We start from the raw sequence: 24,965 nt of genomic DNA, 5'->3' as shown, positions 1-24,965 counted from the left end.
TTCATTCTTACATTTTTCAATTTTACTGTTATCAACAAAATATTTAAAAACACATCTATATAAGATAAGTACCATTCATATTGATAAAAAAATTTAATATATGGTCAAAATTTTGTAAAATTTCAAATGTCATAGCGTACCTTACTAGTCATAAATAAAACCGAACTGGGATTGTGAATGAGAAACAAAATAAAGGCCCAAGATGAATACAAGACCACCAAGCCGGCCCAACTATACCCTATGCACAAACATCCATAGAAAAGCAAAGCATCTTCTATTATATGTACTCCTGCTCAACGGTGCTTAGGTTAAGACCCTTAGACAAATTTTTGACGGCGGGAGAATTTGAAGAACAACCCAAGGTACCCCTTTTATTATCAATTTTAGTTTATGTTTCACTGATTTTATGTTATGTAACTATTTTATATTTATTTTGTCATGTTTAATAATCTTAAGAACCAGGGTTTATGATAAACCCCAAATGATTAGTTTATGCTCAATTTTTATTATATATGTTTTCTAGGATTAAAATGGGTGCTAAGGGGACAATGAAAAAGAAAGCTGCTAGTAATGCTACTAATTCTAGAAAGAAGCAAAAGAAACAAATTGAGCTCCCTATTCCTAAAGATGATGATATTAGTGCTAGTGATATCAATATCGATAATGATGATGTTGATGATGATATGGTACCTGACCAAATTGATGATGGAGTTGATTCTGCTTCTGACGTTTCGTCCGATGCTGACCAGCCTTTTACTGATGATTTTCTTCATGGAAGTGATGATGAGGATAATGCAGATGATGATGATGATGATGAAGGTACATATTTGTCGTTTCTTTGGTTTTCGTGGTTTTATATATGCATTTATGTTACAACATTATGAATTTATTGTTATATGCTTAAATTGTATGGTGAATCATTTAAGCTAATTCTATGTATGTATTTTTTGAATTATGGAGTTTGTAGGCTAAAATTGTTTCAGGTAGTACATGACGATATGAATGTCTATTGTTTTCTAATTGAGTTGGTCTTGTAGAGAAGGGTTCCGATTCTGATTCAGATTCAGATGGGTCTGATATTGAGAAAAAGTCTAAAGCTATTGACGCCAAGAAGGCGATAGAAGAGCAACAAGCAAAGGATGAAATGCTAATAAACATTAAGGAACAAGATGATGACTTTAGATTGCTCACACCTCAGGTTCTTTTTTTTAGCTTGCAAAAATTATAATTGGTTGGAGTAGTTTCGTTTATTATTCATTTAGTATAATTTTATCGTTATTTTTGTGAAATTAGGAACTTCAAGAAGAGGCTCAGGGACCTCCTGATCTTCCAAGGCTCCAGCGCAGGATTAAAGAAAGTGAGTCACATGGTTTATGTTCAATGTAAAGTTTAGTTTTATTGAATTGTTGCACATAAATCTTATTTAGAAAATTTTCAGCTGTTCGGATCCTTTCAAATTTTAAGACTCTACGTCAAGAAGGGGCCTCGCGGAAGGATTATGTTAAGCAGCTTACGATCGATTTGGCTTCATATTATGGTTACAATGATTACCTGATTGAGGTCTTAGTGGAGGTAGCATATATGTTTCTGCAGTGTCGAGTTTTTTGGTAGGGTGCTGAAGTGGATTTTAACAATTTTTTATTGTCTTGCAGATGTTTCCAGCAGTTGAACTTGTAGAGCTTATCGAAGCTTTTGAGAAGCCCCGGCCTATGTGTCTTCGTACTAACACTTTAAAGGTGATATTACATATTTAAGTGGATATTTTTAATTGATTTGTTTTTTGGTTTCGTGCTGAACTATAACTAGTCTGTCGTTTTGTTGAATCTCAGGCACGCAGAAGAGATTTGGCTGGTATTTTGTTAAACAGGGGTGTCAATTTAGATCCATTAAGCAAGTGGTCAAAAGTAAGAACTGTTACAAGACTAATTTTACAGCCCTAGGTATCAATTCTTTTTAATCAAGAATCATTAATCTCAATTTCCACCAATGTGCAGGTAGGCTTAGTTGTTTACGACTCTCAAGTACCAATTGGTGCCACTCCTGAATATATGGCTGGTTTCTATATGGTATATATGTTTATACCTTAATGCTCTTGCAAAAAAATCACTCCTTTTTCCTTTTTATCCCACACGAAGACTCTGACTTTGGTTTTTCGTTGTCATTTTTTGAAGTGCTAGATATGCATGCAAAATATAATTGTTATGAAAATATTATGAATCACAAGTGTTACAAGTTTAGAATCAAAGTAGAAATTGGTTAATTCTAGAACATTTTTCTTTTTTTGTTTGGAATTAAAGGATTATATTTTTAGCTTCAATAGATTATAGTTTCTAACATCTGATTTATCAACAGTTACAAAGTGCAAGCTCTTTTCTACCTGTTATGGCGCTTGCTCCTCAGGAGAAAGAAAGAGTTGTTGATATGGCGTAAGTAGTATATTATTGCATATCAGTTAGTAGTACGCTTGTAATTTGTACTTGTCTTTCTTAGTGATGTTTTATACTTCTGTTCCCTATAACCTCATGTGCAATAAAAAGAATACGCTCATTATCTATATGTAGTGCAAACAGTTTTTTTGATAACATAATTATATATTTTAATAAATAGGAACTCTTTTTGATCCAAGAAGGATTTGGGGATCTTGTTTTGTTATCTTTTTTTCTTGGAATAGCTTGATTGTGTAATTTTCAAGTGAACAGTCACATATAACTTTATGCTCGCAATAGTTTGATTGCATAAACAGTCAGTAATTGCTTGATAAACAAGTTTATTTTGTTATATATATATATTGTTAAAGGCTTAAGCGAACACAGAGCCAAGGTGAATAAAATTTCAATTCTAAAGATAAAGAATTTTAAGGTTCAAGGGGCAGGGTAGGTACTAAATAACAATCAGGTGAGAAACATTTTTGTTTTGATTCAGAAATACCAAGAGAATGGAAATCCAGCTCCTTCCAGTTCTTGGTTACTATATCTTTCTCAATCATGGAATTACTAATTAGCAGTTATCTATTCTTGTTTGATTATGGTCAATTACAATTTAGAAGAATTGAAGTATTCACACACATGCCTCCACCCAGGCTTGAAGCTTTGACATTCTTTTAGCAAGAGGAAAGGATTTTCAGCTAGGTTATGGCCTTGCAGATAATTAATAACTATTTAATTGAACTTTAGGAAGCTGAAAGTGATTTAGATTGCTTATAAACACTAGCTATACAGCATTATCTATATTATTCAAACCCGATCATAAATTTGATTATAGAGTATTGTGTGTTACTTGTGAGTGGTATTAGTAGTAATTTTAGTCCCTAATATTATACCTTATATGTCCCTCCACATTTTTGCATCAAAGCACAAGTAAAAGACTTCCCATGATCTAATTATTGTTGTACCAGATAAAGAACTGTCTTATTTTTTACTTTTGAAAAATGCCTTACGGCGTCACGCATACGACGTTTGATTGGCCATGAAAGTGACAGTGTAGCTTCACTTTAGGGTCTAATTGTACTTTTGGATGCTGTGGCACCTCTGCTCGAATATGTAACAGTTAGAAAGGCTGACCTAAGAGGTCCAAAACAATACATTTAAGACTGTATGTGAACCTAATATCATATCTAGCCATTTGTGGGTTGTGGATATAGGTGTATGACTCAACTTGTGCTTTGTGTTTTATATGCTTCATGTTTACTGCACTCCTTGCACCTCTTCCACTCTGTTAATAGCAAATTTAACTGTGGCAGAGCTGCTCCTGGTGGTAAAACAACATATGTTGCTGCACTTATGAAGAACAGTGGTATGTAAACCATTTTAGCCTAATTTGTTGTGTTTGTTTCTTATCTACTAGTGCCTGTGGAATTGCTTTATTTCTGTACATTGTCTCATCCATGCATGACTGATACTTTTATTGTGGTGAGAAATAAATATAAAGGATTCTGGAAGGACAAAAGAAGAAAATGTGAATAAACATGTAAACTGAAGCTGTGAACAAAAGGCTTGTACTTACCCATGCTCCTTTGGTACTCTATGACAAACAACCAAGAGGTTGATGACCCAAGCCTTGTTGAAGGCGTAATCACCTTTCATAAAATATCATGCATTGTAGTTGTCGTTGAGATTAAATAGTATCCGGGAAGTCACTTATGTAGCATAGTTGATTGTACGTTTCTTCATTAGTAATTGTTAGTTGCATAAAGTATCTGCTGAAACTGCTTATGTGATGTAACGTGTAACAGTGTACACATACATTGAAGTCTAGATCTATATGTATAGCATCTACAGAGTATCACTTACGTTTCTCTAGTATGTTTTGTGCTCAACATTTTAAAATCTCGGATGCAGCCATGATTTCATTTTTCAAGTCTGCATTCTGTTTTTTGGTAATTGCATTTTTAGGATTTAGAAAGAATAAACATATGTTTGAATAGGACACTTTATATATTTTTCTCAAAAGTATATCAACGGAAATGATGCCAGGTGTAATTTTTGCAAATGAGATGAAGGAGCAAAGACTCAAGTCACTAACGGCAAACTTATCTCGTATGGGAGTGACAAACACTGTTGTTTGCAACTATGATGGAAGGGAGGTCAGAATTTGTACCTCTATATATGTCGACATTGTTTGAAATGTAGCTATTATAAATTGCATCAGTTTGTCTTACTTTTTATCATATAGTTGATATCCAAGATAAATCATGGTTTGATTCATAAGTATTTTAGTAATAACTCACACTACAATCGTATTTTGGTAATAACTCCACACTACAAATATCATCTATCATATAAATATAATAACATTGCACAATAGAGAATTAGGCAACAAATTATTCGTTTATGGACTCTATTCAGCATGTCTCACGTTTACTTTTTTCTTATTCACGTCCAATTTCAGCTGCCCAAAGTTCTGGGCCAGAACTCAGCTGACAGGGTTTTGCTGGATGCTCCTTGCAGTGGTACCGGAGTACGTGCTTTGTTTATTTTCTTTTCGCTTTCTTTTTCTAAATTATTTGTGCTTGTTCCTTTCTGCTTCGTTTGGGCTTAGAAAGCATTAATATGTGATGCAGGTTATTTCGAAAGACGAATCTGTCAAAACCTCTAAAAGTCTTGAAGATATACAGAGTTGTTGTCATCTGCAGAAGGTATCTATCATATTTTTTTAGTGACAAACTATACAAGGCATGTATGTTGTCATTTAAAACTTTAAATAAATAACTTTTATACTTTTTGCTTTGCATTAGAATTTGATAGAGGTATTGTTCTATCCTTTGCAGGAGTTGATCCTTGCAGCAATAGATATGGTTGATGCAAATTCAAAATCAGGGGGCTACTTAGTTTACTCCACTTGCTCCATAATGGTTGCTGAGGTATGCTTTTATGAGTTATGTCACTCTTAAATTTTCAGCAACTACTTTTTTATTTGGTGTTGCTTCTTGCAGAATGAAGCTGTAATAGACTATGCACTCAAAAAGAGGGATGTGAAACTTGTCCCATGTGGACTTGACTTTGGGCGCCCGGGGTATGTTGAACTTTTACTATGTAATTTTTCCGAGGTACATTTATTTAATTGTGAATACTGATACTTCTCAATTCCAGATTTACCAACTACAGGGAGCAGCGATTCCACCCATCCTTAGAAAAGACAAGGCGTTTCTATCCACATGTTCACAACATGGATGGATTTTTTGTTGCAAAGGTATATTCGACATTTGTGCTAACTTCCTTTTCTTGATCGGAAGGAATGATTTAGTGTACTCCTTAAATACGCTAAATTTTAAATGAAGTAATATTATATTTTGTTTATAAAATTTGCGATTGTGAATTATTGAAATGATGCAAACAAAATTTTCCATGTGAAAATATTGCCTTGCTATTGTGGGGGTGTAGATTAATCCCTGCATTCTGGACTGAATATGTATAAACATTCTGCATCAAATCCTTTCTTGATTTACTCATTTCGAGCAATTTGATATATTGATGTGTGTTTTGATCCTAAATTAATTTTCAAGTAGGTCTAAATTAAGACTCCATCTTGAAAACCTTGCAGTTGAAAAAAATGAGCAATTCCAGGGCTGCTCCTGCTCTAAGTGCCGAACAGCCAGAAGGCGTAGATGAAGTGATTGAGCCCACTGAAAGTGTCATAAAAAAGAAGGTTGAGGACAAAGTTGTGCACCATAGAAAGCATGAAAGCAACACAAGAGAAAAGGTCCAACGGAAGATTGGCATCGCAGAAAATGGAAAGGATGAAAAGACATTATCCGTTAAAAAGAGAAAAGAGAGGAAACACTTTTCGAGAGAGGAGATATCGAAATCCAGGTACTAGCCCTTTTTCTTGGAGTAAAAAAATAATTTGAAACAAACAAATTACCATCATCAGTGTGATACAATATGGCTTTGATATCCGCAAGCTATGCTCACTCTTTAGCCAAAGGTTAAGTCTGTATATAATGATGGTGGCACGGAGTTTACTTTTTCAGCCTTGCGTTTGATTTATTTGCTAACCGAGACGCATCAACTTATATGTATATTGCAGAGAAGAAAAACGAGCAGCTTTGAGGACAGCAGCGAAGGGAAAATCTTTTTCCAAGGAGAAGAAAGTTGCAAAAAAGGCTCAAACTACTGAATGACGCTAGACGTACTAGTCCTTATTTAGGTTTATTTTAGCAAATGGGCTGTGTTATTTCACAATTGTACTTGACCGATATAGAAAGGAAGTTAGTAGGCTTGTAATATGTTTGTGGAGATGGAAAGAAAAGAATTTGTTGCTGGTTGGGCTGTATTAAGAATGTGGATCAGCTTGGGAATGGAAGTTGAGAGTTTTACTGCAGATGATGAAAACAATGTTTGACAAGTGAAGCCATCTGTAGGGAGGTATCAAATGTCTAGCTTTATCTCCATCAGTACTTTGTTATTGCAAAAATTAACAAATGACTTTTAGTCCATGTCAATTATTTCCCTTTGTGATTGAACATTTTTGCTTGTCAGTTCAATCCTTAAATATAGAATTCTCAGTAGTTCCTCCATTGCACTTAAAAGATAGATGGTAACCGTTTCGGTTGTCTTGGATAAACAGCATGGAAAGAAGTGTGATTTAAAAGATACATAATTTAACATTTCCATTGTTTTTTTATTATTCGATCCATTTCATTTGTTATTTCAAGTTTTAATTATACATATATATCAATATAATATTTTTCCATTGATAGGGAGTAAAATAAACCCTGATTACGTAATTAATGTCACACTAATTACGCAAGGTTTGGCTAATAATAAAGCCCGGGTCCAAAACCCTAATATTAATTAATTTCGCAATTAATTAATATTGATAAAAGACAACTGATAAGTAAAGTTCAAACAAGGATACGATTCATTGAAGATTGACCTCCAAGAAATCTCATGAGATTAGAAATCTATTTCTTGCATTACAGGATTCCAAAGTCCACTCTAAATCTGAGATTTTTCCACCAAGTCTTCTAACCCTAACCCAATTCAAAGACATCCCATTCCTATATAAGAGGTCTCACCCCACAAATTAGAACTACGTTTTTTTGACTTGATCCTTAGCATACAAGGTACATAAGGATCTTGTGAAGGCAGATTGAGTCACGAAGCACAAGAGCAGTTAAAGCTCACGAATCCTAACATTAAATACACCCTAATTTCTTACCCATAACATTTGCCGCTGTCTGTGGGAAGCATAACAACAACCATGGTGAACACACGGAGCAGAAACAATGCCCCCGAAGGAACTCCGGCTGGCACGACCCAAATAATTTCATCAGCAGTGGAGATACCCCACACTCAACCTATGCCTCCACCCAAGAAGCAACCCTGGTGGGAGTAACTGAGCCTTAGCCACAAGGGACGAATCCCCCGGCTCCTCAAGGGACGAGTCCTCAATTTCTGCAGCTACATGCACCTGTGAACCCTCAACCCGTTGGGTAAGAGTATTCAACAATTGTGACCACTAACCCCCTTAGGGGATGCCCCTATACCCCGAGGTTGGAAGAAGTGGACACTCCAATCAGAGTGAAGCACAAGGGCGGACGCCCCAATACATACGTGGTTTGGCTCCTATTCCGGAGGATCAAGAATTCTCTGGACCTTATACTGAAAGAGACTCCGAATCATCAGATTATGATGTTGCTCCGAGAAGGAGGCATGCTGGTAAATAACTGATGCCTGATGCTAACCAGCGCCCCAGGAGCACTCGATGGACAAATCCCCAAGATGTCCAGGAGAGGATCAGGGCTCATAAAGCTGAGATCCAAAGACTGAAACAGGATCTGAAGATGTACCTGACCCTAAGGCCCCCACTTGCTCTAAGGCGGAGAGATTTTCCTCCAATTATAGACCTGGATGGGCCAATACCAAGAAGGGCTGTTGCCTCAAGGGCTGATCCAAGTGATCTAATGCCCCCAGGAGATCCCGATGATCCAACTCCATCGTTCACTGAAGAGATAATGAATACTCACATCTCAAGAAAGTTTAAGATGCCCACTATCAAAGCCTATGATGGAACTGGCGACCCAGCAAATCATGTCAGGACGTTTTCTAATGCCCTGTTGCTATAGCCTGTGAACGATGCTATCAAGTGTCGAGCTATTCCCCAAACCCTTTCGGGTATGGCTCAAAGGTGGTACAACCGTTTGCCCCCAAACTCGATTGGATCTTTTAAAGATTTGAGCCAAGATTTCATCAAGCAATTCATCAGTGGAAGTGTGCATGAGAAAAGTTCAGCATCTCTCATGAGCATTGTGCAAGGAGCAAAGGAGTCCTTGAGAGACTATCTGAACCGTTTCCCAAAAGAAGCTTTGAAGGTCCCAGACCTCGATGACAAGGTAGCTATGATAGCACTGTAATAGGGAATTATGAATGAATTCTTCAAGATGTCCTTAGCCAAGCGCCCCTGAAAGTATGTTACAGCTCCAAGATAGGGTCGGGAAGTATAACAAGGTGGAGGAAAGTTTGAGGAAGACGGTGGTGAATAACGAGCCCACTGGTGGCAAAAAGCGAAAGAGTGATCTAGAATATAATGCCAAGGACAAGTATCCTAGAATCGAGAAAGACGTTGACTCAACCCCGAAGAAAGGAGGACATGGACAAAAGTTTACTGAATATACTAGACTGAACGCTCCTAGGATCTAGATTTTGATGGAAATCGAGAAAGATTGGGGTGTTCGTTGGCCTAAACCACTGAAGGCTGATCCTGCAAAGCTAAATAAAAGCAAGTATTGTAGATTCCATAAGGACGCTGGTCATGACACCGATGAATGTCGGCAACTGAAAGATGAAATCGAGTTCCTAATTCGAAAAGGGAGATTGAGCAAGTATACTAGAGATGGGGATACAGGAGACAAAAATAATAATGGAAAAAGGAACTTTGAAGATCACATGAGAGATCAAGATGATCAGGGGAGAAACCCTCAGCCCCGAGGGCCAGTAATAAACACGATCTTTGGAGGACCAACTGCTGCTGGGTTGTCTAAGAACTCAAGGAAGGCCTATACTAGAGAAGTTCATGCACATAGTGGAGGAAGCTCCGAAAAGAGCCAGGACAGGAGTAGCAATGGTGTTTGATGATTTTGACTTGGAAGGGATCAAGTTTCCCCATGATGATCCCCTAGTCATAACACCCATAATAGGGAACAGTCCGGTGAAAAGAGTCCTTGTAGATAATGGAGCGTCGGTGGACATCTTACTCTATGATATCTTCATAAGTATGGGTTACAATGATTCTCCATTAACCCCAACTGATATGCCGATATATGGTTTCGCTGGAGTCGAGTGCCCCGTGGAAGGGATAATTAAGTTTCCTTTGACTATGGGTCAAGAACCAATGCAAGCAACACATATGTTGAACTTTATGGTGGTAAAAGCTGGTTCAACTTACAATGCAATCATGGGAAGAACGGGAATATATGCTTTCAAGGAAGTCCCCTCTTCTTACCATTCAGTGATGAAGTTTCTCATCCGGAACGGGATTGGAGGGGGGGGGGCAGGTTTTGCCTTTTGAAGATCTGGATATTCGTGAGAATGACGAGAAAAGAGGGAAGCCAGCAGAAGACTTGATTCCGATCCCTTTAGCTCCCGAGGATCCTGAGAAAGTGACTTTCATTGGAGCATCACTAGAGGAGCCCCTTAGAGGGAAGTTGGTGAGGTTTTTACAAGAAAATTGTGATGTGTTTGCATGGTCGACAACTGATATGCCTAGCATAGACCCGGAACTGATCACTCACAAACTGAACGTAGATCCAAATTGAAAGATTGTGAAGCAAAAGAAAATGAATTTTGCCCCTGAGAGACATGAAGCAATCAAGCAAGAAGTAGAGAAGCTCTTAGAGGATGGTTTCATTGAAGATATACAATTTCCAGAATGGTCAGCAAACCTTGTAATGGTAAAGAAGGCTACTGAAAAATGGAGAATGTGTGTGAATTTTACTGATCTGAATGATGCATGCCCAAAGGATTGTTTCCCTTTGCCAATGATAGATACACTAATAGATGAGACCGCTGGCCACGAGATGATGAGCTTTATGGATGGATTCAGTGGATACAATCAGAGCAAGATGCATAAGGATGAAATCCCAAATGTATCATTTATCACTGACTTTGGTGTTTTTTGTTATCCTGTTATGGCGTTTGGTCTCAAGAATGCAGGAGCTACCTATTAAAGGTTAGTAAATAAGATTTTTAAAATCTTATTGGCAAAATAATGGAAGTATATGTAGATGATATGTTAGTCAAGAGTCTTTTGAAGACTGGCCATATAACCCATTTGAGGGAAGTCTTTGAGGTCCTGAGATACCACATAATGATGTTGAATCCTGCAAAGTGTGCTTTCAGAGTGGGATCTGGAAAGTTTTTGGAATTGGTGGTCTCCAAGAGGGGAATTGAGGCAAATCGTGATAAGATAAAGGCTATTTTGGACATGGAGCCTCCACGGACTATCAAAGATGTTCAAAAACTCATCGGAAGGGTTGCTTCCTTAGGACGATTTATCTCCAAATCTGGAGACAAGTGCTTGCCATTCTTCAAATCCTTGAAGAAAATAAAAGATTTCATATGGACCTTGAAAAGTCAAGAAGAAGGGTTGAAGAAATACATGGTTCAAGCCCCGTTGTTGGCCAAACCAGACTTGAACAAAACTTTGTACTTATATTTGGCCGTTTCAGAAAATGCCTTGAGCGCTGTATTGATTAAGGAGGAACGTAGAGTCCAGAAACCCATATACTATGTCAGTAAGATTCTGCACGGAGCTGAGTTAAATTATTCCACAGTCCTAAAGCCAGTGGAAGGTTTATTAAATGGACCATTGAGCTGGGAGAATTCGACATAAAGTCTAAGCCACGAACGGCGATAAAAGCCCATGCCTTGGCTGACTTCATGGTTGAATGTACCATCCCCAACCAAGAAGTCGGGGGAACGAAGATATCGAACCGCAGGGAATGGAGGGAAAAGAAGATAATAAAAGAGGGCAGGAGAACAAGGACAAGGAATTATGGCCATGAAGTTAGACTTTCCAACTATAAATAATGAAGCTGAGTATGAAGTTCTGATAGCTGGCCTTGGCCTAGCAGGGACGTTGAGAGTTAAAAACTTGAAAGTTCGCGGGGACTCGTAACTGGTGGTATCCCAAGTCAAGGGAGAGTTTGAAGCAAGGGATGAAACCATGGAAAAATATGCACGCCTAGTAAGGGTCGTGATGACTCAGTTCGATGAATGCCATGTTGAGCACTTTCCAAGGGAAAAAAAAATGCTAAAGCTGATGCATTATCCAAGTTCGCTTCATTAAAAATAGAAGAAAACTTTGGGAGCGTGTACTTTCGTGTTTTGAAAACACGGAGCATAGACGTCAGGTTAGTTGCCCCCATAAGACTTGAAGGGTCATGGATAAATCCTATTAAGGCTCATCTACAAACCAGATGGCTTCCTAGTGATGTTGTGGAAGCAAGAAAGTTGTCTGTATGAGCCCTAAGATATTATATGATTGATGGGATTCTTTATAAAAGGTCTTTTATAGTTCCTTATTTAAGATATCTCAGGCTGGATGAGGCTCGACTTGCTTTGGAGGAAGTGCATGAGGGTACATGTGGCCAACACTTGGGGGGCAGGGCCTTAGCCCACAAAATTACCCGCTTAGGCTTCTATTGTCCAGAAATGGTGGCTGACGCCAAAGAATACGTAAAGAGGATTGATTGATGTCAGCAACAAGCCCCTATAGTAAGGTAGCCTCCCGAAATGCTCACTTCCATAAACTCTCCAATCCCATTTGCTATGTGGGGAATGGATATTCTCGGACCTTTCCCAATGGCTACTGCCAAAAGGAAGTTCTTGATTGTATCAATTGATTACTTTACTAAGTGGATTGAAGCTAAGCCTCTGGAAAAGATTACAACTAAACAACTTGCTCAATTCCTATGGGAGAATATTATGTGCAGGTATGGGATTCCCCGAATCTTGGTGACTGATAATGGAACACAATTCAATAATGAGGAGTTGAAGAAGTACTGTGAGGAGAATGAGATCGAGGTGCGGTTCACTTCCGTGGCCTATCCTCAAGCCAATGGGCAGACAGAGGTTGCAAATAAGGTTATTTTAGATGGACTGAGGAAGAAGATTGAGAAGTCCATAAGTAGTTGGGTGGATGATATACTTCCAATACTTTAGGCCTACAGGACCACATGTAAAGTCACTACAGGAGTAACACCATTTATGTTAGCATATGGGGCACAAGCAGTTGTACCGGTAGAAATATCACATTCGTCCCCAAGGTTCCAAGCATTCAACGTTGAGGAAAATGATGATGGTCAAAGATTAACCCTGGATTTAATAAATGAAGTACGAGATGCAACGCACACAAAGATTGTGGAATATCAGAAAAGGCTCCTTTTACTACAACCTGAGGGTGAAAGAGAGATTCTTCAAGCAAGAAGATTTGGTTTTAAGGAAGGTAGAAGCTTCTGGAGTTGGACAGAAAGGAAAGCTCGCCCGAAATTGGGAAGAGCCATACAAGGTTAAGAATTTTCAAGGAAGAGGATCTTACAAATTGGAGACCATGGACGGAGAGGAAGTACCTCGGACTTGGCATGCTCAAAACATGAAAATTTACTACATATAGTTCGTACTTATAGTAACAAGGTTCAAAAGCACCATGAAGCTTTGTTTGCTTAGGGTTCGTACTTATCTCAGTTTTAGTAGGATTTACATTATAACTTATATTATCAGGCTCGACCCCATCTTATATAAGGTCTTGAAAAACCAAGTTATATTCTTGAGTTCAAGTTATTTTGAATTTTGAAGAACCAGATTATGCTTTGTTTACTTAGCAAAATTTATGCTTTGATAGAGAGTTTAATAAATAAACAAACAAAGAAAATTCAGAAATTCTCCTATTCTAGGAATGACTTGGTCATCATTTGTAAGTCTATCATATCCATCTATTTTTCAGTCTTGTTTCCATTATTCAATGCATGACTCTTAGAACTGTATGGTTCAGATTGCTAATCAATCAAAAAGCATTCAAAATAAGGGAAATAACATAAATAAAACCATGAAGGGCAACAAGGTCAAAATTTCAAAAGTATTCTACAAAAGAAAGGAAATACAAAGGGGAGAAGCTAAGAATTTGATTTAGAAGGCCCGGACTCCTCGCCAGAGCCATCCTCAGAGCCACTTTCTGAGGTTTCCTTGGAAGTTTCCTGGGTTGGCCGCTCAGAGGTTTCCTCATAAGTCTCCGCCGAAGTCTCCTCAGAAGTATCCTCAGAAGCCTTTTGAGGTGTTGGCCTTGGAGGCTCTTCCACTCTGGCTTTCTTCAATCTAGGCTCGGCCTCTTCCTTGGAGGAGTATTCCTCTTCTCCGGAGCTAGACTCGGGCTCCTTCTTTTTATAGCCCTAGCTCTCAACTGAAGCTTTGGACGAAGAAGCTCTGGGATCAGGAGAAAGGATGGATTATTCCTCTTCTTGAATAAGATCCACAACCCTGTCTGTGACACCCCCTAGCCTTGGAATTTTAAGAGGGCAAGGGAAGGATTCTATTTCCGGGTATTCGACTTGAATGACCTCAACTGTAGCGTCCCAACCCTCCTTGTAGCTCATGGGGTGAGTAAGGGCGTCATGCTCCTCCATTAGATCCTTAAACTCCTGGGTATCCATCCAGGCATCGAACCTTTTTTTTTTCATCGTTTAAAACGACGATCTTGGCTCGAACAGTTTCTAAATCAGAACTTGAGGAGGCAAGCTGGGCCTTGAGGCTCTCGATCTGTTGATTGGCCTCCTCAAGATTCTTAGTTATATCATCATAAGCAACCTTCCAAGCCTTAGCTTGGTGAAGCGCTCCTTGAAAATGGATGTTTTCCTGAAATGAAAGGGAAGGAATGAAAGAAAAATAAGTTTAGCCTAAGAAAAGTTAAGTAAAAGAAGTAAAGAGAGGTATGACAAATACAAGTTACCGTCGCCAGGGCCTGAGCGCAAAACAACTCAATAGCTTCCAAGTCCTATTGAAGGATAAAATCTTTGTGGTCTACCGGGGAAATAGACTGAAGCGACCATTATTTGGGATGCTTCGTGTTACCAACGATCGTGTCCTTTCCCCGAATTCCCCATGCGTGCTGAAAAAAGGCCCCTGGCTTCTGTTTGGTGCATAGGGGTTGGCTGGGGCCTTCTTCATTCCCTTATATTTCTTGGAGCAGAAATTCTGGGAAGCGATCCCCAAGGCGCGGGTCTTTGAAGACCTTCCCCGCTCGCTTCATTCTGGTGGTGTCTAAGTCTTTAGGCTTAGTCACCTCCACTATTTTTTCAGCCACTGTACGAAGGGAGAGATAACAGTTGAGAAAGCAAGTCAAAAGGAAGAAACTTCCATCTTAAAACTTAAATTTAAAAACTTACTTTTCATGGGAACAGGAGAAAAACCGCGTTCAATTAGGACTCTCTCCCTGATAAGATCCCAGGAATGAGTTGTCCCATTATCCCGAGTAAGGAGATTGAAGGCCTTTGCCTCCTCTTCAGACAACACAATGTCGTTTGGGCTCCAATCGACTACCTACCTAAAGGATGAACGGAAGAGCGTTCCTCAGTCGCCGCCTTCCCAAAGCAAGTAAACAAATTCCTTCTTCCAACCAAGGTTGTTTTCGGGAATGGACTTCCCGTTGACGATATGAGGGATGGTAGGGAGCTGATTCAAGGAGACCCACCCCAGATTCTTGTAAGAGCTCTTCTTGAATTGAAAAATCTTTCTGAAGACAGCGACCGTGGGGCACATTGTACTTAGCACATTGCGACAAAAAATAAAGGATCAACCTCCAAGCGTTCGGAGGAAGTTGACAAGGATTGATTCCAACATCTGCTAACAAAACGGGAATAAAAGGGGAACCTCATACCAGCCCTTATAGTGTCCCTGAAACGCACAAAGCGTCTTTTTTCCAGTGGCAAGCTCTATCTGCGGGACCTGCGAGAACCAACTTGTAGGGCTCTTTGACTCTGAACACGGGCCTCATTTTCTCCAGCTCCTTCGTACCTAGAACATATTGATATGATCATATGCGTCCAAATGAGCATCGGACGGATATTCATCCCCCCGATATTGATCATCTCGATCAAGGAAGAATACCTTGATCGTATGGGGAACTCACTTGACTTCCTGGCCACATTCATATTAACTAATCGAGCTAATTTTTTCTGCCATCTGAAATGTAGAAAATCATGTGTTCAGGCGTAAAAAAGGCAGAAAAACACGAATTCATGTAGAGTTTGTGCAGAAAAAATGCAGGAAGTCATGGATTATACAGAAAAAATCCAGAAAACATATCAAAATACTCGTATAACAACCCAGAAATTAAAGATAGAACTGGAAATAGAGAAGAAAGAAAATGTTGAATATACCTGTAAAGCTTGAAGATCGAAGGTCTTTGAACCGAAAACTAAACTGGACCGCCGAAAAAAGCTTTAAATACCCGAAAAGACGTGGAGTTTTTGAGAGAAGAAACAAGAAAGTAAAGTGTGTGTGAAATGAGAAGTGCGAAGAAATGATTCAACTCACTCCTTTATATAGGCAAGGGGAAGAATTTGAAAGGACAAAAAAGCCCATAAAAGATAAAGCCCAAGATCAAATGCCCAATTTCTGGAACTTTCTAGAGTATTCTTGAAGATTCTTGAGAAATCTATATAAAAATAAGAAAGTATATAGAATTGATTGAAGGCCCAATTGTAATATCTGAGATATGACGTGTAATTATGTTTTTATCAATAAATAAATATTCTGTGATTATTATGTGAATTTTGGTGAATTATCTCTTGATTGGTATTTGTGTTTGGATATTTAAGTGTGATAAAATATGAGTATTTTAATTTTTATATGTCCAAAATAAAGTATAGATAATTTTGATAGTTTTCTATTTATTTATATGGTACTATATGATTTTATAAATGATTTATGGATTTAACAAATTCTTTTCCAAGTAATTATAAATTATTTTGTATAAACGGGAATCACTCAACTTCAACCGTTTTTACGTTTTTACAACCCGGAAGTCTCGGGAAAACTCATCTAACCTAATTTGAATATTCCGAGTATTTTCCATATTTTGACTTTTCTGATCCGGAGTACAGTTTTACCCGTGCGGGTCCCGGCGCAAAATTTTTGATACAATATTCGTTTCGGTAAATCGATAATACCCGTATTTTCGAGAAGTGGGATATTTTGATTAAGCTATTATATTATCTTCTCGTACTTCATGTAACCAAAGTGCTGAGACCAAAACTGTATGTACAAAAGCCTGGTTTTGATAATCATCCTTAAACCGGTACCGAATTGGATCAATTTTGTTAATACTTAGCTATTAAGTATTCTATTTTATATCCGATAGGATCCAACGGGGTACAAATATTCCGGCAATATAAATAGCCAATACAATATCGTATTTTGTATAGATAATCATAAACAAACAGTAAAAATATATAGATTCCAGAGAAAAAAACTCAGAATTCATCTCGTTCTTCGTAATCAAACGGAGATTTGAAGGCATTATCGAACTCCGATTTTGGCGTGTAAGTAGTCGAATTGAAGCTCTTGACGAGTACAATCAAGTTTCTATAATTTTATTTAAATTCGAAATTAATTAGATTTAAATTAGGAATTTTTGATTTTGAAGTTGTTTAAGTGTTTTGATGATTTCATGTTGTAGATCATGAAATTCTGGTCAATTTGGTATATTATATGTTGAATTTTGAGTTCAATAACATAGTGAAATTAAGGTTTGATTTTCGAAATCATAAATTATGGTTTGAATGTTCTTGAGCGTTCTTGATTGGAAATTAGGCGATCTTGAATCAGGAGTTATTAGTTTAATTGAATGATACCATCATAAAATCGTGTAAAAAGGAATTGAATGACGCTAGTTTGGAGGCCAAACGATTCCTGGTTCGAGCTCATCGGAATAGTCAATTTTCGCCAGTTATTTTCGAACCTTTGATCGGAATCTGAGTTCTGTGATGTGTTTGTGTGATTCATTGCTAATTCTGAGTTCCTGAAGTGAGATATAATGTTTTTGATACAAAATACGGGTCAAAGGGTTTGTGAATGGGCCGGATTGAAGGTGGCCGGAGATGAAAGCTTCACCGGAATCTGCAAAAAACCGGCAGCTTCATCTCGACCCATTTTTGATCTTCCCGACCCGACAACCCCACTTCCTGACCCGCTTTCAATCCACTTTTCCCTCATTCTGTTTCTAAAAATCTGTTTCTACAGATTTTATTTAAAAATAAATTCAAAAATTTATTATTTATTTAAAAAAAAATCATTTTTAATTCTAAAAATACTTTTTAATTATTTAAAAATTCAGAAATAAATCTGAATGAATGAATTAATTAATTTTAATTAATAATTAATTATTTAACTGGTCAATTAATTTTAATTGATTAATTAATTTAATTATTTATTAATTGATTTTAATTGATTATTTGATTAGATTTAATTATTTCTTTTAATTTAAAAATTTCGGAAAATAGTTTCGAGCTTTAAAATATTTTTCTAAATTATCTTCAAGGCTCGATAACTATTATTAAATAATTTTAAAGCCAGTTCCGGGTATTCGAAACTTGTTATTTACTTATAAAATGATTCTGGTAACCGTTTTAATTCCGAAAAATGTCTAAAAATTCATATTAAATACCGGAAAAATCATTTTAACCCCAAACCTTCTCTAAAAAATTATTGTTATCGAATACCTTGCATGCTATGTCCTAGGTGCTATCTGATTAATGTGTTATATGGCTATGTCTTTATTGTTTGACTGTTTTAGTCATAACTTTCAATCCGTAAATCGAATTTGGGTGAAACGAAGGGTAGATAAAACCTTATGATGTCTATGTGACGATTAGAATAATGTAAGATTGACTATTTATAGATACTTATGATGTCTAGCAGAGTAATCGAGGCGTAGAAAAAGAAAGCAAGTGATGAGAAAATAAAACCGATGCGTAGAAAAGAAAGCAAGTGATCAGTGAATAGAATCGAGACATAGAAAGTAGACAAAGGGTTGTTGAATAGAATCATTAGACAAGTACAAGTGAAGTTGGAATCAATTGTGATAAGGCAAGTACTTCTAAACCTTTCTCGAAATATATTTCAAGTATTTCTGAACTTTCTCATAACATGTTGCTAGTATACAAAATAATTCTGTTTTATATTGCAAGTGCTTCAAAACATTCAACTTTGAACCTTGGTCACATCATTTGATCTTTGATCTTTGAGCTGTAGCCTTATTCTTTGTAAACCATCGATTGTTGATTTCCCAGAGATTAAACCATATAAATACGATACCACCCCACAAATACATATACACCATATACCAAACACTGAAATAGAATTACTTGAACATACATAAATTTACATACCCTATAATACCTTATGACATCAAAGATCCACACCTTGTATAATCATTAAACCATTGTTCATCTTGTACCTGATTCTTCAACTGGCTTGACGCCGTTCTTCATATATATACCTTGATAAACCCTGGTGATACTCATGAATTGCTTTATACTCTAAGATAAATGTTTTATCAATGTTAATCATGATTCTGTTTTATTGAATTACAATGTTCATCATATTGAATTATTTTAGAATTGGATAATTTTCTTTATGTGGACCAGATTCGTGGTCGAATTAGGCTAATATGTGTCTTGGATCTACTTTATAGAGCAGATCCGTGTACCTTGCTCGGGGTTAGCGCGTGACTGATCAGCAGCCTAACCTTGGTTTTCTAATTTAAAATGATTATCTAATTCTAATGATTGTTTGACAAGAAACTTGATTCCTATGAATAATCTCAATTGATCATTATTTAACCTCAGTTACTGTTATTATGACTTGCTGAGCTATTTAGCCCACTCTTGTGAATCTGTTTATGTATTCTATAGTTAAAAAAGGAAATGGTTGATAACGAGGTTTCCCAGTCCAGTGTACGAGCTAGGATTACATGTTGAGTTGGATCGAGCTAGCAGGAGCTTTATATTGTAGTTGAGTTATGCAAGATTGTAAGAATAATTTCATTATCAGTTGTAAGTTAAACTAGTTGGGATTTGGTACATTGTAATAAAAGTTAAGGTTGTGGCTTATTTTCATGCTTTAACCTATTACGATCCGTGGTTCTACAAATAAGGGTCATTGCATATAATATTTCATGTACAGGTTTATATGTGTGTTGTGAACCCCAAACTTCTGACCCGGGTTTGGAGGGCGTCACAAGTTGGTATCAGAGCTACAGGTTATAAGTCACTGAAACAAGCCTAGATTGTCGGGATTAGGTAGAAGGTTAGGATTATAAATAAGAAATAGAAAGATAGTTAATCGTGACGTTGAGTGTGACTATATAGTAGGTTTTCGGTACGATTTGTGTTGCGATTCGAGATTCTTATCTTGCAATGTGATTTCCAGATAACAGCAATGGCGGATAATATTCTTCCTGTATCATCTGATCATTCAGAGTCTTCTGTTCAAAGACCATAATCTCCACCCTGATTTGATTCACACATTGTCCTTCCACCAGTATTAGTTATACTAACTTATGTTGTGATAGGTGCACCTCTTCAAGCTATTCTTCAACCCCCTGATGTGAGACTACCTATTTGAAGACCCCCACCTGCTGATTTTGGTTCCAGCGAATATTCAGCTGTGAGTGCATCTTTTCAGTTTACCCTACACCCTGTTCTATACCATCAGTTTAAGACCTGTCTTATGGAGCAAAATAACCTATAAGGATGTATTCGAGAGCTATAACATATTGTAAATACCGAGGTACTGAGAAAGGTGAGAAGGAGTTTAGAAAGAGGATTCATGTGTTCAGGAGAATAGCTACTACAAGGTTAAATGGAACCATTAGTGAATATGCCTCCCATGATTATCTTGTGGAGTGAGCTAGATTGATTTTAAAGGAATTTGAGAAGATTAGAGATCCAGAGTTTTCTTGGAGTTAGATGATGGTGTTATGATAGATATGATATGTATAGTAGCAATGTGATATGATATCAGCAGACTTGTTTTATAGAATAGACTTGTTGACTATTGGGTAGACCTGCTGTACTTAAAAATAACAAAAATGATGATGGGACTATTACCAATATGGAAGCTTTGAAATGAAGTTACAAATAAGATAATATGCCATGACAACTGAAGTTTTCATTGATTAAGGAAGGCAAATGTACCCAATAAGGGATAGAAGATAGATTGAAGTGAATGGACCCTTATATGATTGTTTCTTTAATTTGGTACCTTGTTATAGTTAAGCAGGACAACAACCAACTCATATAGTAAGGACAACCAGATGTGCAATTTTCAAAATTTTAAACGAGTTTTCAAAAAAGATTTTCTCAACAAATTTTTTAAAAAGTTCTTTAAACAAAATAAGTTTTAAAAATTGGTTGTCAAGTTACTACTTGAGTTTCTTGTTTATTATAAGACCCAGATTACTTAAAAAATATGTGTTCCAGAAATTAGTATGGTTAAATCAGAGGGCCAAATGGACCCACCATTATAGAGAAGTTTCAATTGTTCCTAACAGAAGAGTGCAAATCTTGTTTGATAAGGTTAACAACAGAATCAGCGTACGGAGAAACTATTCATCCAACTTCTAAGACTATTAGAGTTTAAAGAATCTGTTGATTTAAAAGAAGCCTTAGCATGATCTAAGAATGTTGAGCAAATCTCCAGACGTTTCTAAAGGAAGAACATTATTAGCAAAAGAGTCGATATGTTGAAGGATTAGTGGTTATTCTAAGTCATATAGGCGAAATTTGAAGTTATGATTGAAAATACCGTATGAATGCAATTATGATCGAATTATTAAAGTATTACACGTGCAGGTACGATGCTAAAGACACAAGACTTAATAAGTAAGAACCTATCATAGTGCTTAATTTATGAAGGCATTTCTGTTACGACTGGCATTTTCGTGTAATTTTATTTATGGTTTAGGTATAATATTAAAGCCGAAAGTAAATATGATTCAATGATTGCACGTTTGTGTTAGTGAGAATTTCCGCATTATAAAATTTTTATGTGTAGTATATGATTTTTTTTCAAAGCAAAAGTTTATTTATTTCCTTTATTTTGATTTGTAAGGAATATTCTAAGCCTTGGAGAAATTTTCTTTTAAAAGATATTTTGTTCACAAATTTTGAAAGTGATTTTATGAAATCTCTAAAAATCTAAATTATTTTATGGTATAAATTTTATAATTTTTGAACTTTTATTTTATTATATAAAAATAAATCTTCGAAAATTAGTTGCTTATTAATTATCAAATTACATGGTTACCCTTGCATGCAAATTCTCTTCTATTCAACTTAAAGGGCTTAAAAGACAATTCCAACCCCACTAACTCTTATTTTACTAGCCAAATTACTTCTTTGTCCTTGCATGCAAAATGACCTAAGTATGTTGGAAGGTTATTCTTGACAATTCTCATTTCCACTCACTTATTTTAATCAATCAAAATAATAAAAAACAAAATGCAAAGTGTTGTGATCATTAACCCCACTCCACTCCACCCTCACCTCACTCTCTCTCTCTCTCCTCTCGGCTCCTCCTCCCTCTCGGCAATCTCCATAGCCGAGGCCCCCCATCCCCTTTTTTTCTTCATTCTTTCACTCAAACATTCATCTTATATTCAAGTAATCTTACTCCCTACATGTTGTTCATATATATTTCAAAAAGCTTAGAGTGAAAAGTTTGAGTTTTAATCTTGCATGTCTTAGTTTAATTAGAACTCAAAATACAATCTTGATTCTCATGGATTTAAGGTTGTATTATTGAGGGAACTATAAGGAATGGTGAAATGCCAAGTCAAGAGAGTGAAGCTCTTATTTTTAATGACCATTTCCCTTCCATTTCATTCGGCCATGACCATAAGGGAGCCGAATGAATGGTTCTTAGTGGTGTCTTGTTGCCTTGTTCAATTCTTGTATGTTTTGTGGTAATGGCATGAATTTTGTAGTAAAAACTTGATGAAACCCTTTGCATGCTAAGTGATAATCTAGATATAGCTTATGATAGGCTTGCATGTCGATTTTATGGTAGAATATATTTAGAAAATATGTTGTTTTGGTTTGTAAAACCCGAAGTCATGCATGCATGTAGATTTCTCTTGGAATGTTGGAAGATTTTGATCATTTGGAAAGATTTTGTTAGTAAGCTTTAATTTCAGTAGGGATAAGGTATTAATCTTGATTAGTGTTCCTTGATATGTGGTAATAATTCGTATATATATTTTATAAAAATACATAACTTGTTATTTTCAAAAACTCGATGACTTGTAAATTGTGTAATGTGATTTTCTTTATTTTGCTATGTTGCACCTTAGGTAAGGATGATCTCCACTAAGATTATTTTGAGTGTAAGGGAGTTAGTTCAGTGGATCACCATAGTTAAGTCATGATTTGGGTATTTGGGTTGATGGTGGTTGAGTTTGTCAAGTAGAAACCTTGGAGAAAGGAGAGTCTTAGTTTCTGCAGAAAATCAGTTTAGTACCCTGAGGTTTAGAGCGAGTTTTGACCATGTCATTGTTGTACACTTTGAGGCCCAAGCCACTAGAAGCTAGTATTAGGAGTATATAAAAGGTTTTAGGTGTTGGTAGGTTTATAAGTTGTTTGGTTAGGTGCACAAGTGAAATCACAAAATCTGTCCAGCAGGGGACAGTTTTGTTGCAACTTAGAAATAGGAAGTTTTGACCATGTCATGGGTAGGCCCTCATTAGGCCCTGTTGGGCCTTAGTTAAAGGGAGTGTCAGAGAAGTTTTTCCAGCCATATTTCACAAAATATGAGTTAGAACCATGTGTCACAAGTTAATTCAAATTAGGGAGTTTTCTGCCCAGAAAAAACAGGGGAACCATGGACTTTGAGCTTAGGCCCAAGGAGGCCCAAGATAGACCCTTGAGCCACATCAAGTTTGGGAGATGCCTTATGGTCAGAAGAGTCTACTGTAAAAGTTTTGGAGGTAAACTTGTAGTTTAAGGGTATCTAATGCACTCAAGAAATCATAGATGTCATTCTGAAATTTACTCCAGTGAGCACTTCCACTTATCATATAGTTTTAGAGCACTTATGAGTAAGATCTAGGTTGACCACTATAGTTTCAAGATAATATAAAGCCAGTAGAATAAAAGGCCCAAGTGAGGGTCAATAGGTTTTGGATAGTTTAGTAAAGGCACATCGAGTTAGAAAGCCGAAATTTGGAGACTTTGTCTAAGTATAGCGACTGACTTAAGTTGTGAGTCGAGATCATCCAAGCCTAGTGTTGCATTATGGTGTATGTGGTATTATTTGGTATTAAAATATGATATGTGAGTATATGTGGCTATGTGTACAATTATATCTATAAGGTGAATATAAATTGCGTGCATATAGGCCTAAGTGCCATTTGTGTTGTAAATAGGTTGAGTTGGTGAGAATATAATATAATGAGATTATTATTAATTGTGTAGGATCTCGAGATGAGGGTAAACTTTCCATAAAGGTCGAGTGAAGCTTCCAGTTGCTCCTACCAGCCAGACCAGACCAGCCTTTCTCAAGGCAAGTAATTTAACCTGTCTTTCGTATTCACTGCAAATATATCATATATATTGACGCGATTATCCTGAGTCATTTTGATATACTTGAACCAAGCGTTTCTTAAGTTTATCTTTGAATTATATAGAAATGCCATGAACCCTCAAGTACGTATTGCAAGTAGATCAAAAGTCTTATTATGATAGTATATCAAAGTAATTGGAATGCCATAAAGAGTTGTTATAATACTTGATTGATCCTCTTGATTAACATGCTAATGATTCCTAAAGTACTGATATCTCACCCTCTAATGCTTGAACCCCTATAGAACTTTACCTTGATACCTAAAAGCCGGATATTCATCAAAGTTATCCATAATTGATTGATACCCCTCTTTATTATCCTAAAGTTTAACAATCCTGATGTACCTTGAGCTAAAGATCATTTCTTCATACCTTAACACCCTTAGTATTCATGAAGCTTATCTTCTTGATGTTCTAGCACTTGTACCTTGTCGGAAAACCATTGTTTTAAGCCTAGTTTGGCATTACCCCATCATAATATCCAATAGCCTTGCTAAATTTCCTTGTCCAAGATTTTGTATATGGAAACCTTTCAGTTACCCTAATAGAGTAAAGTCTAGTGGATCATGGCCCTGAGATTTAATATCGTATTTCCAGTGTTTCAAGTTGATCTATAATCCTTTGATAAAAATGATTACTGTTTAAAGAGATTTTGTTATAAATCGGCATCAGTTTTTAAAATGATTAAAATGTGGATTTTCAGTCCCAAAGGGGGATAAATGTTTTCTTTGAATAGTGGATCTGGATTGAGACGCGAGTCCTTTCCACACTTATATTGTAGGCTTAAAAGTTGCCTAGGGATCCCATTAACGTTTTAGAACCCAGCGAGGTTCGGGATTACTCCGCGGCT

General features: G+C 36.7%; 1 protein-coding gene across 1 annotated transcript; it reads left to right on the top strand.

The window, feature by feature from the left end:
* The first annotated feature begins 217 nt into the window (after window positions 1–217).
* Window positions 218–6,963, top strand: LOC141707971 (26S rRNA (cytosine-C(5))-methyltransferase NOP2B). Its single transcript, XM_074511426.1, has 18 exons — window positions 218–362; window positions 524–819; window positions 1,038–1,198; window positions 1,294–1,357; window positions 1,439–1,572; window positions 1,653–1,736; window positions 1,830–1,904; window positions 1,995–2,066; window positions 2,353–2,426; window positions 3,740–3,792; window positions 4,473–4,582; window positions 4,888–4,956; window positions 5,060–5,134; window positions 5,267–5,359; window positions 5,432–5,511; window positions 5,589–5,688; window positions 6,040–6,308; window positions 6,526–6,963. The coding sequence occupies exons 2-18, from the start codon at window positions 531–533 to the stop codon at window positions 6,617–6,619; spliced, it is 1,896 nt and encodes a 631-aa protein (XP_074367527.1). The 5' UTR covers window positions 218–362; window positions 524–530; the 3' UTR covers window positions 6,620–6,963.
* The last annotated feature ends 18,002 nt before the right edge of the window (window positions 6,964–24,965 follow it).

Source organism: Apium graveolens, chromosome 2 (assembly GCF_009905375.1).
Source record: "Apium graveolens cultivar Ventura chromosome 2, ASM990537v1, whole genome shotgun sequence".
Taxonomy (NCBI): Eukaryota; Viridiplantae; Streptophyta; class Magnoliopsida; order Apiales; family Apiaceae; genus Apium; species Apium graveolens.
Note: the sequence above shows the minus strand (reverse complement) of the source record. Positions and strands in the feature narration are given on the sequence as shown.

Excerpts from the sequence above, each read along its gene's own strand:
- LOC141707971 (XM_074511426.1), top strand. The coding sequence starts at position 531 with ATGGGTGCTAAGGGGACAATGAAAAAGAAAGCTGCTAGTAATGCTACT. Across the intron at positions 1,358-1,438 it reads CCAGCGCAGGATTAAAGAAA|CTGTTCGGATCCTTTCAAAT; the intron begins GTGAGTCACATG and ends GAAAATTTTCAG. Across the intron at positions 4,583-4,887 it reads GCAACTATGATGGAAGGGAG|CTGCCCAAAGTTCTGGGCCA; the intron begins GTCAGAATTTGT and ends GTCCAATTTCAG.